At 36.2% G+C, this 18,276-nt stretch overlaps 1 protein-coding gene across 4 annotated transcripts in view; it reads left to right on the forward strand.

The window, feature by feature from the left end:
• Positions 1–18,276, forward strand: part of TTC7B (tetratricopeptide repeat domain 7B) — a 145,998-nt gene that overhangs the window by 107,669 nt on the left and 20,053 nt on the right. For all 4 annotated transcript variants that reach the window (XM_061359930.1, XM_061359932.1, XM_061359931.1 and 1 more), the window contains one exon: positions 3,549–3,751. In XM_061359930.1, coding sequence (XP_061215914.1) covers positions 3,549–3,751 — 203 coding nt within the window. The remainder of the gene's footprint in view (positions 1–3,548; positions 3,752–18,276) is intronic.

The following is an 18,276-nucleotide window of genomic DNA, read 5'->3' on the forward strand; positions in this document are numbered from 1 at the left end:
CTCCCAACCTCCCCTCCTCCCTGGCAGAGCATGAGGCTCAGAAAGTCCTTGATCAGAGTAAACATTACTGAGCAACAACTAAAAACATCGGTGTTATCAGCTCTGTTCCCAGGCTGAAAGTCAAAATGACAGCACTGCACCAGCTACTAAGAAGGAGAAAAACTGACTGCTACTGCCAAACCCAGGGCAACACAGTAACTGGCTTTTAATTCTTCATCTTGTGTTTATTAATGGACTGTTTCAGCCTTTCATTTCTGGGCATACAGTGTAAAGGTGGAAAATCAAGCTTTTTTTTTAAATGTGAAACAAAATTACTTCTACATTTAGTACATTCACAAGTAACTCATTATTAAAAGCCAGACCTCTTCCCTAAATGATTAATGGCTGTGATGGTCCTTTGAGAAATGTATCAGGACTGAACTATGCAGCTTGATTGGAAAATAGACTGATTTCTCAATAAAATGCAAGCATAAATGCTGGAGGCGTTTGACCCAGAAGGCATTATTCATGTTCTCTAGTTGGAGACATTCAGAAGAGCACATCAGAGTTGACACCTTGTTTTTCCCTTCAGACTACTGCTCCTGTCTGAGATTTTCATACAAAATCTGCTGGCACTTGTCAGTTTTCCACAACTGATTTATTTGAATTTTCCATGTTGGTGTTTAAGATTTGTATTCAGTTTGTAGTTATTATCTCAGAATGGACAGTTTTCCTTCAGTTTCAGAAATTTCTTGAATGAACCTTAAAGCTTGACACCTAGCCACAAGCTCAACTTTCATTCTTTTGTAGTTTTTGGTTTGTTTGTTGTTTTTTTTTTTTTCAAAAAGCCTGCCCTATATTCTATAGGGGTATCATAACTTTGGGTAGAGAAGAGGGGTTATTTTTAAAATAAGCCTATAATAGCTTCAAAAAGAAAGGAATTATTTTGTTTAATACTTTTAGGAAGGTCTGTTAATAACTGTCAAGTTTCTCTGCTGCAGTTTGCAAGACAGCAAGATTTAGTATATGTTACAGTAACCTAAGACTAATTTCTAAGCAGTACTGTAGCCTCTATTGGCTAATGTTAAAAGCCATTGCTACCATAATTGTTTCCCCTCAATTTCAGAATTTCAGAAAAACAGAATTTCAACTGCAGTCTGTTAAATTAGTTAATCTCTACATATTTTTCAGTCTAGAATTATTGTGGTAGTAGATTAAAATTTTTTTTTTGTTTCAACATATTATTTTCTAATACCCATAGCTTTTACTTAGTACCTTTACCATCTTTGTAAGTTGTATTTCTCATATCTTTTCACTAAACAATTTGAGAGTGTGTATTTAAAAGTGTTTCAAGTCTGATGATGCTGGGGAGGAGACATTAACACCAGGAGAGCTCCAATGGTTAGCATTTAAATAACTTAGTGTATTTTATATTCACTGAAATCTTCTTTCTCATACAGTATATTGACTGTATAGCTTTTAGAAAAGCACTCAAGAATGAAGTACCCAAAGCTTTTCCAAAATATTTCAGGGTTGTTTTTGTTTTTGTTTTTGTTTTTTCAAAAATAAAGCCCTCTTGGTACAATTCAGATTTTGTGCTGTATGTCTGGCTCTCAAATAATGGCTACAACTTGCTCTTTGGATTTTACCAGCAGCTAGTAAAAGTAAAATCCTAGGAAATATTAATTCTCTATTCTTCAGTCATACAGTATCATCTCTGACTAGGGGAGGCGGTTCTTCTAGGTTTAGGGGTAAAATCCAAGTGGTGTGGGATCTGCAATTTCATGGTTTAGTTCTTCATGTGGATGAGGTGTTTTTCCATTAAAAACATTTCATTAGTTTCTAAAAATATACTGCATGAATCCCTACATCCATATGGATGTACTGTTTATGTTATGTAGAACGTGTTCTGTGAAATCACTGAGTCAACTTAGGAGCAAAATAAAACTCTTTTGCTAAGAAAATATGTATGTTCTCCCATCAATAAGATAAGGTGTTAGAGGAAGAATATGATTTACTCCAGCAACCCTAAAAAATTGGTTAAAAAAAGGAAAAAGAAAATTAGTAGGACCTTTAAACTGTGCTTACTCACCAGCTGCTCGTGAAAGTCTGGTTTTTGTTAGTCATTATAAATCAATTTTTATTAAAATAATTATAAATATTCATAGCAGGTATCACCTGTAAGTTAAGGTTTATATGCTCTGCTGTACTGAAATTGTCTAGTTAGGGATACTATTAAATTTGATAAAATTCTCTCAGAATGGAGCTTCTTTAAAGGCATTCAGACATTAGTCCCATTCAGAGTTTTAGGCATAATCACAAATCCACTACTGTAGTGTGAGATCCTTATCTGATAGCCTTTAAACCAAGATAGGTGGCCTTGTACTGTACAGTAGGAAGCATGGCTTGAACAGTGATAGATCACTTTGCTGTTTTGTTGGAGCGTTTAGATTTAAACTTTAGAAGACTTGTACAGTGTGATACAGTAGAATGCATTTATACAATTACTTTGAGGTTCAGTTTTTCTAGTGTCTATATCATTGTAAAAGAACTAGATAACCCAAGCCAGAACCTTTATTATCTTTTTCTTGTATATAGTATTTCTTTATTCCTCTCTTCTCCTACTCTTCCAGCAAGAGATTAAGATAATCCAAAGTGTAGTGAAATAGCAGTGTTGAAGAGTGTCATAAGAGCTATTGATGGCAAATACTTCGATTGCAAGTTGTTAATCACTTACTGAATGAACCTTTTTTCCCTTCTAGTCAATCTGATTTGGACAAGTGTGTGGCAGGCTACTTATCCGCTTTCCTCAGGAGTGATTTATGTTAAATTAAATACAGCTTCTTTATTTATTAAAAGTAAATAAATAAATAAAAAAAATGCAAGCTACAAAGTTAAATGTTTTTAGCTTCTGGAGGATATCGTAGATAAAATGCTTGGAGATATGAACAAGTGTTATCAAATCAGAACACCAATTAAGCAATTCACACCTGATGCTAACTTAACTAGGAAATTTTTCATATAAAATAGCTTTATATTTCATTATAATAATATCATTATAATAGCACTCTGAGATAGGAAACTTAGAACCAGACTAGCCATTTTGTGGTTGGTAGCTGAAGCAATTGCTACTGCTTGCTTAATGACTGACATGTGAAATTCAGAAAACCCCATAACTGGTTTGGTTTTCTTACGTACTGTAAGGATCTCTGTGTGCTGTTTTGTGTTGGGGTTTCTGTTCTTAAATAGTACTGGAATGCTGGCATGTTCACATCTTAAAAATAAAACTCAAAAAGTCATAGATTTCAGTTAAATATAACAAACTCTGAAGGCTTTGTGGCATTTAAAACAGCCTTTCAGAGGTTCAGATTCCTATCACATTTAGTAAAGCAACTTTGCTAAAAGAATAATTAATTTAAAATAAATTGCGTAATAATTTCTCTTAATTTTTGGGGGGAAAATAACCTTTATTTAGAATGAAACTATTTACAAATACAGCATAGTGACAAGATCTAGTCGTTGTATGATGAGGCAAGAATCATTCATTGGTCCTTACATTCCTTCCACAGCTGAAGTCTACATAGGAATTGGGAAGCCTGCTGAGGCCACAGCGTGTACCCAGGAAGCAGCTAATCTTTTTCCAATGTCGCACTATGTTCTCTACATGAGAGGTCAGGTGGCTGAACTTCGTGGAAACATTGATGAAGCCAAACGCTGGTATGAAGAGGCCTTATCTATTAGTCCTACCCACGTGAAAAGCATGCAGAGGCTGGTAAGTCCTGAGTCCACATTCGTAAGTACTTTGTTTCAGCTGATGCTAACTGTGTTGTGAAAATCTGAACTTGGTATGAATAACCCATGGCTTATGAGTTTTGGGTACATATTAGCAGAATAGCTTTGTAAACAGTCTTTTCTGACTTTTTATTCTCTTTTCTCTGTGTGTTGGGACATAAAAAGGATCTGCAGGCAGTAAGACTATTTCAGTCCTAACAGAGACTGCAGAAAAGTCATTTGTATCTGCCTAATATTCAGTGCTGTTGGGAAATAAAGTTGGCTCATGGTAAGAGAAGAGTTGGATACTGTAGTCTGATTGCAATTCCAAATGAAGAGTTGAATTCTACATGTTGATTGATTATTCATGCTATGTGATTTCTTGGGTTTTCAAAAGGTATAGAATGTGTAGCTTTAAGTATGAAGGTGCCTTCCCCAGCATAAATGCAGAAGTTTGTTTATATAGTTATGTATTCGGTGCTTACTCTGTTAGGACAATTACTTTCTTTCTTTAATCCAGTTTTTTTCCAGATAGAGCAGAGTAGAACAGCTGCAGTCAGCTTCTTACCCAGTCTTTTTGTTCAGAAGTAGAAGCCGGTTTCTGCCTAGGTGCTTATAAATTATTCAGAGAAATTTCTTGTTCATCCCTGAGGGGAACATACGAGACAAAAGATCAGATAGGAAGGCAGCACGGGGAAAGTTTTTTTCTTTCACCTTTTCGGCATTTCACAATATTTGAGCCTACTGACAAATGCCAAAAGGTTCATTTTTCTAAAGACACAGGCAGCTGACCTAAAGCAGTGCAGCTCAGAAAAATGAAAGCTTATGTTTTTCCAGATATCTTTTTACCCCTTCTCTGAATCCAACTTGGAATAAGTAGTCTGTAAGCACACAATGCTCTTCAGAAGGACTGAGAAATTACCTACCTTAAGAAGCATGTGAGATGAAAATTACTGTGCAAATCTGGTTCCCATTTAATCAGATTTTCTCTTTGAGTGCAGACTGGAGTATAACTATTATGGAATCATAGAATAGTTAGGGTTGGAAAGGACCTTAAGATCATCTAATTCTAACCCCCCTGCCACGGGCAGGGACACCTCACACTAAAACATGCCACCCAAAGCTCTGTCCAACCTGGTATTGAACACCACCAGCGATGGAGCATTTACCACTTCTTTGGGCAACCTGTTCCAGTGCCTCACCACCCTCACAGTAAAGGATTTATTCCTTTTATCTAACCTGAACTTCCCCTGCTAAAGTTTAAACTCATTACCCCTTGTCCTGTCACTGCAGTCCCTAATGAAGAGTCCCTCTCTGGCATCCTTGTGGGTCCCCTTCAGTTACTCGAAGGCTGCTATGAGGTCTCCATGCAGCCTTCTCTTCCCCAGGCTGAACAGCCCCAACTTTCTCAGCCTGTCTTTGTGCAAGAGGTACTCCAGTCCCCTGATCATCCCTGTGGGCCTCCTCTGGAGTTGTTCCAACAGTTCCATGTCCTTTTTATGTTGAGGACACCAGAACTGCACACAATACTCCAAGTGGGGTCTCACTTGGATGTCTCATTTCATTGGATTGGTCAGTCCATTTTAGACATTCTTGTAACTTAATATTTTTTTTAAGATTTCTCTATTACTCCAGGACTTTCCTGTATGATGATGTTCTAAGATGGTGAGAGACTGTGCTGCTGAAATACAAATAGTAAAGATGTGTGCTGTAAAAATACTTGTCTGAGTAATTCCATACGGGGAAAATGTACAAGATTCTGTATCCTTCTTAATTGCCTACTGCAGAAAGTATTTTGAGGAGGAAGTTTTCAGTGTTTACTCTTGCCTGTGTTTATAGATGAGTATCTGTACATCTCAATGGTTTGTGTATATTTACCTATTCATTATAAAGAGATATGATCTCAGTAGCAGGGGAGCTATAGCAACAGCATTGTGGAGGTACCAGCCTCTGTAACAATAGCTGAAACGTTAACTTGCAATATTTATATTCACAATTCCAAACTCTTTATGAACCAAAGTTCTGTGAAAAAATACCTGATTTTCTGTGATTTATTTGATATTTGAAAGATATTTTATATGGCTTTCTAGCAATGCTGAGAAAGAAGTATAAAATGCTACTGTTTCAGCATGAGAGTTACCTTAGAAGAGCTTAGATTTATTCAATAAGCTTTGGTGAATTTCTTTGGGGGGGGGGGGGCAAATATCGAGTATAGATCATAATAACTTTATGTATAAAATGCAACAAAAAGGAAATACAATTTAAGGATGATATAAGTTCTAACATATAGTGTGCCTATCCAGCCCTGCCTTTCTAAGAAAGGTTGCTTGAAGTAGTTGAAACTGAAATCATTTTTGAAGGGGGTTTGTTTTTAATTAAAATTTTAGTATGAGCAACATCTGACAATTAGTGAAATTTCCTAATGCTAGTGGTTTTGGAAATCTGGATCTTTGATTTGAGATTATTTGAAGTTGTCCAGAGAAAAACAAAAACTAAATTAAATATTTATATTTGTATGAACAAGAATACAAATAGGCAAAGAATAGGCAAGATTCCTCTTTTTGTAGTCCATCCTTTTAATGATGATGAAAAATTAAACTTTGAAGCTTTACTATTTTTCAGTATAAATTTTTGGCTTTAACTCTTCTAACTACTTATTCCTGAATATGTTCAACTGTTTCTACACAGAAACAGCCTTATTAAATCTAAATTACTGAAGAAATATATGAAGACTAGAAAGTTGTCTTCACAGGAAGACTGCTTCACACAAGAGTTTAGTCTTGGGGCTTAAGAACTGAAGTGCTTCTCCTGTGAGGTGCAGCATGTGTTGTACTTCGGAGTTTCTGCATAAATGCTTTTGTATTTGTCTCAAGTGCAGACTCCATATTCTCTTAATGTGAACATTAAACGCTCTTTGCAGAAATCTAATGTATTATCTCAATGCAGTTACCTTTTGTTGGATGGTCTGATCTGATAAAAGGCTATTTGTCTAAATGCACAATTTTCTAAAGAAACAAGTTATTCTTAATTATGCTACTGTCTCTGAGGTCTTTACTGATTCACTCCTGTTTTAAAGATTTGCTAAAATGAAAAACAGGAAGATTTGGCAATGGTCTGAAAGTTTTGGAGCAGTAAAGAGAGTGATGGAAGAGATCTGTTCACCAACAAAATGATAATGATAAATGGAAGGGTTTGGGGGGAGAAGTTAACTCTTGCTATATTTGTCTTAGTAATGAAATGCCTCAGACAGTGTGACATCAAATGGTGGGGGCTTGGTCCACGAATAAATGACAATTTGTTTAGTTGTACTCTGCTTAATTAAAGTTGGGAAATGGTACTGATTGGGTTATACTGTTAGGTTACCCAAGATGAGATATTTTAAGAGACCTGGCTGCAGGGGGCACTGTGTTTATGTTCATGCTTACTGCTATTTCAGCCCCTTCTAAAATGTTGGGGGGGGGGGGTATGAATTAAATCTGCTGAACAACAGAACTAGTTCTTTCAAAGAGAAATGCTGTTAGAATTCTCTGTAGCGGTTAGTGCAGCTAACTTATTCCTCATACAGTTAATGTTTATATCCTTCTGTTCATTCACTGTATTCTATTAAGCAGTTCTTATTTTAAGTTCTGCCTTGCTCTCAGGTACTAATTTTTACCATTTGTTGCTATCTGAAGTTTTCTCCTAGCTAGGGGTTATACCAGCTTGCTACTTGGCTAGCTCTGTCTGCTTGCAAGATGTTGAGAGTGAAGCAGGAATGTGTCACTATCAATTAAGTGTACTTCTCAGAGTGCAGCAGCAATGCTTTTGGACAAATGCAGTGTCCCTTCTGGTCTTAAAAGAGTTGCACAGTGCACTTGGGGAAAACAACACAACCTTGTGTTCTGAAGGTTTGAAAACTTCAGTTTGTGTTCTGTATTTCAAATCACTTGTTGTCACACCCAACAAAATCAAAAATTTTCTTTCATCACTAGATTGAAAAATGATGATTCGCGCTTCAATTGAATGTATATATACTTGGTTGTCACCTGCCTGATTTTGGCCAGAATGGATTTATGTGAACAACTTTCTTCGTTCTCCCTACCCTTTGCCATCATCTCCAGTTTTTTGCATTACTGCTGCCTTCCTGCTTTTGTCATTGTTTCCCTCCCCTGTGAAAAAAGAATAATCAGTCTTTTATCTCCTGCAGTCAGAGTGCTGTTGTGGAAAGTAGCCCTTAACTGCTGACGTCTGAAAAGTCTTGAAACAGGCCATGGTTCAGCAATGCCTGAGATGGCAATGAATATTTCAACCCATTGTCCAGGAAACAATCTGTGTATTCTCTCTCAGGCTGAAAATTTCTTAGCTATGTGTATCTTTGCCCTAAGGTAGTTTTTCTAATATCTATATATCATTATAATCCTGGAAAACCCTAGTATTTTTTTAATATTAAGTAATTCATCATGGCACTTGCCAGTTAATCCTATTAGTAGCTTAGCTACTAAGACTAGAAAGCTAAAAGAGAAAGGGGGAAATTACCCAAAATTATGCATTTAGAAATCAGTTTTCAAACAGCATTGTCAAAGAATTACATTCTCCACACTGTTAGACATGTTTCGTATAGTTATCCAAAACTAAGTCAGATCTGTTAAGGCTTACATTAACTGTGTGTGACCTCAGTTATAAATACGTTATTTATTTCTAAATAAATTGACTTCATATGTTTTATTTCAACCCAAGGACACATTGCTGGAAAGAAGCCTGGCAGTGCGTGTAGGTAGCGTATGCTTATGAGCCTATCAAGGATGTTGGCTGACTGAAGGAAAGGAAAAGCAAAAAAGACTTTAGAAATCTGAATTCAGACCCTGTTTGAAGGGGTCAGGGGAGTTAAAGAAGAGAAGGACTAAACACAGTCACCCAAATTAACTTTTTTCCTTCAGTGAGGCAGTATTCTCTAGTATTTATCCTTATTTAGTATTCTTCTCTCTTTTCATTACAAGGACTTCATCGAGGGAACATTCACTAACTCATTTGATTTTCATTGTCAAGCTGATGTACTGTAAAAATTGTTGGGTTTTAGGCCGCATAGGCTTGTCCTAAGCACATTATGCTCGTTATCATGGGTGGTTTGTGTTGTAGCTGGTTACCGTAGAGCTAAATGCTAATGCAAATTCCCAGCATTCATTTGACTCACTCTCTAAGTGCATCCTTGTGCACACAGTGGTTGAAGAATGGAAAAATAAAGGTAATTGGTTTTGTTAGATTCATAATTAAAATATTGTGGGTTTACTCTTCAGAAACTTCAAGGTTATTTCATAGAAAGTAGGGAAAGCAAGATATTATGTTCAGCCACAAACTTACTGCTCCTTACAGAAAGCATTTTATTGTTATTTGCCCACTGTCACATCTAAATATTTCAAGTTGCATTCCGTACTCGAGAAAACAATGGTGGTTCTATTTGCATTTTAGCCTGGAACATGCCCAGTGAATTCAAGTGACTCAAGGACCATCTGAATATATACTTTAATTCTTCACCTACCATGTGGGACTCAGAGACTATATTCTTTTCTGCCTCAAAAATATTATTTCCATTTTAGCCATAGAAGACCATCAGTGCTTAGTGCAATAAAAAGTACGTAACACCAACTTGTGTAGTAGCTTTTGAACATAACCAAGTGTTAATCAAGGTGAATAATCAAAAAAGTTTGAGGGTTTCCCTGTTTATTTTTAGTGTTATTAAGCTCAACTACAGTAGTTAACCATTTCATACTGATTCATATCTTAAAGTTTGCCATTGGATGAAGATCATTAAAATTCCCAATTCCTGGATGCTTTATGTGAGTTTTACAGTACTTTTTAAAGCAAGTCCATTTTTTTCAGTGTTTGACAGCCAACAATAATTGCTACAACTTTGAGTATAAACTAGAATTTAGTCACTCTTTTGGAAACAGAAAGTGACTATAGGTATTTGCTGCCCTTAATTTTGTTTATAACTTGAAGCAGTGAGATTCCATTTACTCAGGCAGGACTCTCTGTGCTGATCCCCTGCGAACTCTTGTCCCGAAAGTGGTGTTTTGTGAAATGTAAGACCTGCTTCATAAAGGACTTTCATTTCACATTACCCTGTATTTACTTCAGATGGCTTAAAGCAGCTGTAACAGGTCTTTCAGCAAGAAAATATCTCCCCCATTGGATGCTTTTTACTGAGCATGAGCTCTATAAAGACTCTTCAACAGGTTTCAACTTGTCTGTGCTGTCCTCCATTTACAGCTGTTGCAAGAGGAATACTGCAACTAGGTTTAAATTAGCTGTTTGGTTTAGACATCCTGTGAAGATCTGCAGATGCAAAGGTACTCCGATTTTGTGCAGCATGCATTGTAGTTACACTCAACAGAACTGGAGTAAGGTGGAGAATCTTAAGCCCTTGGGGTATAGTATTTATTCTCAATCTAATACCAATAGTTAAGGCAGTTTTCTTCACTTTTTCTTAAGTGATTTTTAGATCTATTTTTTTAATTAACTTTCCTGAGGTTTCTGTTTGGAAGAGTCACTCTCTGAACTGAAAAGTAGGGGAGGGCTTTGTTATTTGGGTTTTTTTTTTTTTTTACAAAGGGCTTTTTGCCTGGTATGTTCAGCTTTAACTTTCTGTTTTCATCTGGGTTTGTGTTATCTGCGTGATAGATTTTTCCACAGTTTGTCAATTCAGGCTCAGCTTGCCAGAAACCATTTTATCACTTCTGTTTGTTCCCATTTAAAAAAAATGGAAAATTAATTAGTGGTAGATGCTGGCAGAAGGGAGGGATGCTTTGGCTAGAGTTGCTCCTCTTTTATTTGGTAGGTCACGAGTCATTCCAATGTTTTTATTGTATTGTGCGGACTTGGTAAAATTCCACCCATCAGATAATTCATCACAATTTGCTGTTGCAGCAAGTCAGTCTACAGTGTGCAGTGTTACTCCAAAGTTGCTTCTCTTTGCTTGAGAGATTTTAAGTCTTTGTCTCCACTTTTCAAAGTACAAGTACTGTTCATCTCAAGCTTCAATTAATGATTTATAGCATAGACTCTTTGAACTGTGTTCTATTATTAAAACTGAGTTAGTATCAGTTTGTTTCACATACAGCAAGTACGGATTAAATATCATAATTTTGTAGGTAACAACCAAGTATGATTTCAAGTTCATGGAATAAAATCCAAAGATAACAACAGCCTGGTCTGGATCAGGAATTTGGTTTTGCTTGATGTGGTTACAAAGCACCTGCAGAGGGATTCCCTGCCGTACAACTCTCTAAGTAATTGACAAGCAGAGAGCTGGGGAACAGGAGAACAATCACATACCTTTTGTGTGATGATAGCAGTGTTTCAGATATATGTGTAAGCTCCATTCACTTTCCCAGAGAGTTTATGGAGTCTTGCACCCTTAGAGATAATCAAACTGACAGGACACAGCCCTTGGCCATCCACTCCATATGACTCTGCTTCAAGTTTGGATGTAGGCTTCAGACTTGGAGCAGGCTTCAGAGGTCCCTTCCTACCTCAGTAATCCTGCAATTCTCGGAATGCAAGCAGGAGAAGTTTATGGATAGAGGTAATGATTTCTGTTAGCATGATGGGAACACTTGTTTGTGGACAAAATCTTGTTATAGGCTTCCTATTATACAAGACTTTCCTTATTTTTACTAGTGGTAAAAATCTATGAAGCACAGATTTTGTTCTTTCTTCCCTCATTTCCGTGGTACATTACCCATAGCAATCATGGAAGGTAGGTATGAAAGTTTAATATCTTTCTCAACTGTATTCACTTGTCTTACATACATGCATATATAATAAATATGTATGTATTTATACATATTCTCTGCTAAAAGCCTGCCTTAATATTTTGGGTACATCTTCCCGTCTTTCCATTGTAAAAGTGAGGCATAGCCAAACCGTGTGCCATGCAACCTAGATGTTATCAACTGGTCATTTTCTTGCAGGCATTGCAGTATCCTGCAGTTCAGTGAAATTGCCCATACTTTGATAGCTGGTCAATAACAATGCCTTTTTTAATTGTTGCCAGTCCGATATTTTTATGTGCTTGATTTGGCTGTTAAAATATTTAATACTTGAGCTTTCTAATCATTATTTTTCTATTAAGCATGCAGAAATAATGCAACTGGGAGCATGGCCAGTTGATTCCAAAATATTTCCAGTCATGCTCCTCACGCAGCCTCTTTATGCAGTATGGCTGGGGACTGTCCTTACAGATGCGATGATGGCAAAACAATGCAACTTGAAAAGTCTCAGTTGAAGTTTTCAAAAATTAAATCTTTAGGCTTCTGTTTCTCTTGATGGTTTTCTCATGGGAGGTTCAAGTATTCCTTAATGACCTGCATTGATACTTCTATAGACAAATGTGTCTAATATTTAAAGAATTATTAATGATTCTCATGGAAAGTATAGTACTAAGTAGAGATGATGACTAGACCAGCAAACTAGTAAAAGTGTCTGATCACAGCATAATTTTATTTTTCCAGGGTCTTTTGTAGGTCTTAGAGAGGGTAATTGCTATTAAAAGTCTTCCCATAGTTTTTCCATATCCTTTTACTTTGTAAAGAGTTGACTAAGTTAAAGTCATCATCACTTGGTTTTTGTTGGTATCCAAAGTATTTATTACCTATTCCTCCATGCCTTTTGCTGCGTAACTGGCCGTCTAGAAGAGGATGGAGGGAAAAAAAAAATACAGATTTTTACTAGTGGAAATGTACTAACAAGCAAGAGTAACATAACAGAATGAAAATATCAGTAGTCTTAGTCCCAGTACTTAAGGATATGGCCAGGAGGCCTTGTGTCAGTAAAGTGCTAACAGTTGCTCTTGGTATTGAAGTTCTCCTTGTTTAAAAATAAAATAAAAATGAGAAACAAGGAAAATGAGAGAAGCCTGTAAGAAATAGAAAATGTGTGCTATTCCCTACTTTCTCTGTACTCTTATATCCCTTTGTGAATACTTTCTGGTGCTTTTTTGCATAGATCTCCAAACTACAATTTTTGTTTTGCTCTGTGTAATTGCCTTTCAATATGAGAATTGCTTTGCAAAACACTTTTTAAATTAGGTCATTCTGCTGAAGTATGCACTGGGCTAATTATAATTATTTTGCTTTCCTGTGCATTTTTGTGCTCATTGAATTTATTACAGTATTACTTTATAGCTAGAGCTGAGAATTTAAACAGCAATCAAAGCTATGTGGCACCTGATATGCATGGCTGTCTTTCGTGTTGTCTCTAAGGGCTTTTGCTTGTAGGCAACATCTGGAATCTAATGATTTATAATTGAATTTCATATAATTAATAAATATTTTTTAAACATTTAGTTTGGGGGAAATATAAAGAATGTGGGAAAGGCTGGAGAGAGCCGCCAATCCTCAACTTTAAACGAATTAAAGGAATTTTATTTTCCTTTTCCTGAGAAAGATTCTGTTGCAGAATTCTGTATGTGGGAACTCATTAACTCCAGGGAAACATCTGAGGCGTGAAGTCTTCTACACATGTTGTCTTTTTTTTTTTTCCTTATGCTGCATAACTTTGCATACTGGTAAAATATAACTAAATGCTACCATCAAGAGAACTCTGAATTAGATGAACCATTCTATGTGCTTTAGTAGTACTTGTTAGTAAATGTGTGCCAGAAACTTGCTGCACTATAGCTATATGTCTGAGACCTAGCTCTTTATCAGTCTCTTATAATAACATATTATTATAAAATTTCACAGGAGTTATCAGTCAATGCATTTTGCTGTAAATCTCTTGCAGTTCTTAGGTGCACACTGGTGAAATTACCTTTTGCATTTGCTTTACATCTGTCACAGGGGAGCTTGACTTGCTTTGACATAAGCCATCCTGAGACAACAGACTGCTCTAGAGAGGACCAGAAGTGACCTAATCAATTATGATTCCTTTTTTCTGACTAGGAACTATAAACAACTTGTTTTTAAAATTGTTCTTTATCTTATCCTCATCATGCAGAAGGTGGCCTATGTTAATGCAAAACTAGAGATCTGGAAGCGACTGTCCCTGTGGAGATGGTTTTAATGCTTGCTGTGCCAGGGTTATGTCAAACAGCTGCGTTCCCCAGATAAGTTGTCTACTCTACCAGAGTTTTTTCTGCAAATCCCCAGTCTGGAGCAATCTTTTTATGTCCCCTTATCTCTCCAGTTCATCTCATTTTAAATTTCATTTGAAGACCTCTTCCATTTACTGAAGGTTTACCTTCCTGCTAGCCAGTATTGTACTTAGCAGCCCTTCCCCTCCTCATGAGTCCTCAGTTTAAAGATTAATTGAACCTTGCACTTTGGAAGGATTCAATCAACTTACTATGTGGAAATAGCATAATATAATTTCTCCAAGATTCGTTTTCTTTAAGCATAGACTGTGGGGTTTGGTAGCTAACTGGTTTTAAATGGAGTTAAAGAAATGGACTTTAAGGTTAGTGCCAGGCTATTTTTTTATGTCAGGGCATTTTCTAAATCTAAATGATCAAACTAACAGAGAAAACAATTATTTCAGCGAGCTTTAATTCATAAAAAATCTGAAATGTGTTTTGTGTGACTTTGAAAACTGTGTTTCTTTCCAAGGATTGTTTGTTATTTTTCAATTACTCTTCATATTAGAGGATATTTTTTCAATGAATACCAACAAATGGTATGAAGAAAGTTGTGTGCAGCCACTATTCTTCAGAAAGCTGCCATCTCTTAATTTCTCAGTAGGGGAGAGGATAATGCTGTTTGGCCTCCTTGTGTACTGCATCTCACTAAAAAAAGACATGTTTTCTCTGAATAAAATGGACTTCTGCCTTCTGTAACTAGAGTTAGGGAATATGAGATGAGGATGATCTATTAAGTCAGACCGTTGTGGTCAAAGGTGTGGACTGGAAAGCTCTTTACTAAAAGATTTTGGATGGCCTGGTTCTGTAGTGAACTTCATTGCAATCAAATTTCATCAGCACTCTTGATACCTATGTGATTAGACAATAAATTTAACTAAAATATGGCCTGAGGCTAAACCCTGAGGTCTACTTACATCCTCCAATCCTATTGGTGGGATGGACCTAGTGCAAAATAGTTCTTAACTCACATTCATATTCTTGTGCTGCTCTATGCCATCTCTAATTTGGTTTGTTTTCCTGTACCCAGTTTATTGAAACTTTACTAAAATCCAGACATATTAGGTCTACAACTTTTTTATTTATTTTTTTTTTCAGTGGAATTAATCCATCTAATGAAATACTGTACAGCATAGCTTAGTGTCTCACCAGTGATAAACACATACTGTGTTTTATTCTACCTTTCTCTTACTATACGGCTAACTATTCCTTTTTTCAACATTTGTTCTAAGGCTTTGCATGTAATAAAAGAAAACGGAAATAATAATTTTCTTTCTGAAATACTACTTTTTGGTAGTAAAAAATGCTTCCCCTATTAACTTTCTAGGTTTCTTTTATCTTTCTGTTCTAGGATGGAGATAATCCAGTTCTCACAACTTGATTATCTTGGTATCTCTGGTTTCGGTTTTATATTGTCTTGGAAAATAAAATGCTTTTACTTATACTTAGAAAGTCTGGATGTCTTTTTAGTCTGATGTTCTGATGAGCATAAAGGATCTTTTCATGGTGTTGGTATGATGTGATTTAATGTTAACTTCAACGCTAATGTTATAAGCCAGTGTCTTGGTAAACTGGTTTTGATGCTGTAACTTTGCCATTGTGTAACAATGGTCTGAGTTTCCATTTATTTTGACTTAATTGGGTAATGATTGAACAGTCTGGTCAACCCTGCAGGCTCACTGAACCTGACCATGCTTAACCTGGGTGCTGCATGCACCTGTATCAGAGGCTGTGCTGTACAGTGTATTTGCTTTATCCAGTTATCTATGTGTAAAAGCACAAGGATGAATGTTTTCTAAAACTAGACTCTTTCCAGTACTCTTGCGATCTGTAAGTAAACATACCAACTGTGTGTTTAATATAAGTTCACTCTACATGAAAAGTAGTGAATGCAGATTTACAGTTATTAATGCTTTTAGTGCTGCTTCTGTCTTGGTAAGTTACTTAGCTAAACTGATATGAGTGGAAAAATACATAATGAGTGAGACTTAGAAATGCTAAACTTGAAAACAGAAAGCTGTTTTGGGCTTTCATCACTTTTTCTATCAGCAGTGCAGTGTTGATCTGCACCTTTTTAATTCTGGTATTGATATGCATGGAATTTATAGACAGCAAAATGAGAAGAGCTTTTTAGTTTCCACAGATAATCACATATGTACAGATCTTGCCTGTGCATTTTAATAAAACACTGACTTTGCAAACAACTCTTGGCATTTGAAAAAATGCCATCAGTTATAGTCTTTTTTTTTTTTTAACCTCCGTACTATGAATTTTTACATTGTTGAAGGAAGAGCAGATTTAAATCTTAAATTCACTGTTTTATATTTGGCCGTATAGCTGCATTTTTTAGTTTCAGCTTTTCTTATGTTTTTAAGCATTAAGCAAGTTTAGACAAATGAAAGGTAACTGGTTAAGTTGAGCAGCTGCAGATAGTGTGGCAACTTAAGACGGTGTTGACAGATAGTAAGACAAGGACTGGCATCTCTTTTTCTAAATTGAAAGTCTAGATATTTTAAAAAGGTTGTAAGGTTTATTTTCATAACAACTTTGAGTGGTGAACATGTTAAGTTTGAAATATGTTTAGCCCTGAAGTACGTATTCCCAGTCGAGAAAGGGAGAAACTGAGGCATAGGTGCTCAACTTCACTAGCTTTAAATACAATACAAGCCTCCTGATTTCTCATTCTGAGCATCACATTTATGGGACTCGCGTTTAATTCATGTATTTATTCTTCATAGAATCATAGAATAGTTAGGGTTGGAAAGGACCTTAAGATCATCGAGTTCCAACCCCGCTGCCATGGGCAGGGACACCTCGCTCTAAACCATATTACCCAAGGTCTCGTCCAACCTGACCTTGAGCACTGCCAGGGATTCCCAGTGCTTTTGCACTCTGAAGAAAATCATTTTCCCCACAGGGATCTCAAATGTATTAGTCAATCTTGTTAGGGCAGCAGCATCAATTTTCCAACTGCATGCTGAAGGGAACCTGTGGGATGTCTTTTTTGGGTTTTGACTTGCAAATGACTGGCAGAATTTAGGAGGGTTTTCCCTTATGATATTTAAATTTAGTACTGTCACTGATGGACCTCCTATTAAAATGTAGATGATTAAAACAGCTCTATCATTTAACATTGAAAATTGTATTTCTGACAGTTACTTTGTGTGCAGTTTAAGGGAACAAATATGTGGCAGTTCATTGATAGCCATTTAAGCTCAACCAAGTAAAATGAAGCCCTTGTCTCAAATTCACTGCAGAACTTTCAATACTTTTAAATAATAAATCAGTTCATTTACTTACATCTCTCTTTTCCACCCACTGTCTTCCTTTCTGGAAGATTTTGTCAATGTTGTCTTTGATCTGCTCAATGAATATATTTCCTAGGTCATTGCAGCTGAGAAGGTTGATGAAGATGGCTGTTTGGAGAGCAGACTTTCAGAAGTATCTATGGCATCAGTACTTTGTTCCTGTGATTCCTTTTTTATCTGGTTTTGAGAGCTTAGTTAGGTACTTAGTACCTTAGGTACTAGATACTTAGTACTGTTTTATAGTAATATAATTTTCTAGGTAATAAAGGTAAACTAATTCCATAGATCTTTGTTCCTTACATTATTACTCAGTAGAAAGTTCAAAATTCTAGAAAAGCTAACTTCAAACGAGCAGTAAATATGAAGTCTGTAGATAGAGATCTGAAGGAAAAAGGAATGCTGCTTTCAGTATAATGGGTTTTTAGTTTTTCTCGGCTCTTCTGTCCAGCTCTATGCTTTGATGCATTGTTCTGTCTTACAAATCGGACTCCTACCTGGGTTTGAGCTAAAAAAGATCTAAGTCTTAGTTTATGTTGGGGGGGGGAAGCTGGAGGATTTTATAGTCCCTGACATGAATTGGTGAGTGCATATATAACTCTTGCATATTTACTCATGTGTAGCATGAGTTAGATGATTGGAGAACTAATTTAATACATTTCCTTTTGCTGTTATGTTGTTTGAGTGCCCATGTAATTAGCACTATACACAATAAATACAGTTTTGAGTAAGACTTCTCAGGTCAGCATTTTCCTGAAGAGGGCTATTACCTTCTGGGGAAGGAGATCTGTAACAAACTGTAACTCTGTACTCCCACAATGTGATTAGTGGGAGGTATACAAGACAGGGTAGTTTAATACCTTGAACTTTGTCAGAATGGCTATAAATACTTGTTATTTTCCAGATGTTGAAGTTAAATGTAGTTTTGTACTAAGATGCACTTATCAGAGTTTGGGAAACTGGAAAAGCTCTGCACGTAACAATGCATTACAGCTTCTTTCTGCTAAGCTCTGCCCTGAAATACGTAGTTTATACATGTGGCTTTTTCACACAAATCTGAGAGATCCTGCATTATAATAGATACTGTTGTGGTGATTCAAGAAATCTAGC

This window comes from Neopsephotus bourkii, unplaced genomic scaffold (genome assembly GCF_033783945.1).
Source record: "Neopsephotus bourkii isolate Nb327-2 ecotype Australia unplaced genomic scaffold, CSIRO-AGI_Nbou_v1 NB_998, whole genome shotgun sequence".
NCBI lineage: Eukaryota > Metazoa > Chordata > Aves > Psittaciformes > Psittacidae > Neopsephotus > Neopsephotus bourkii.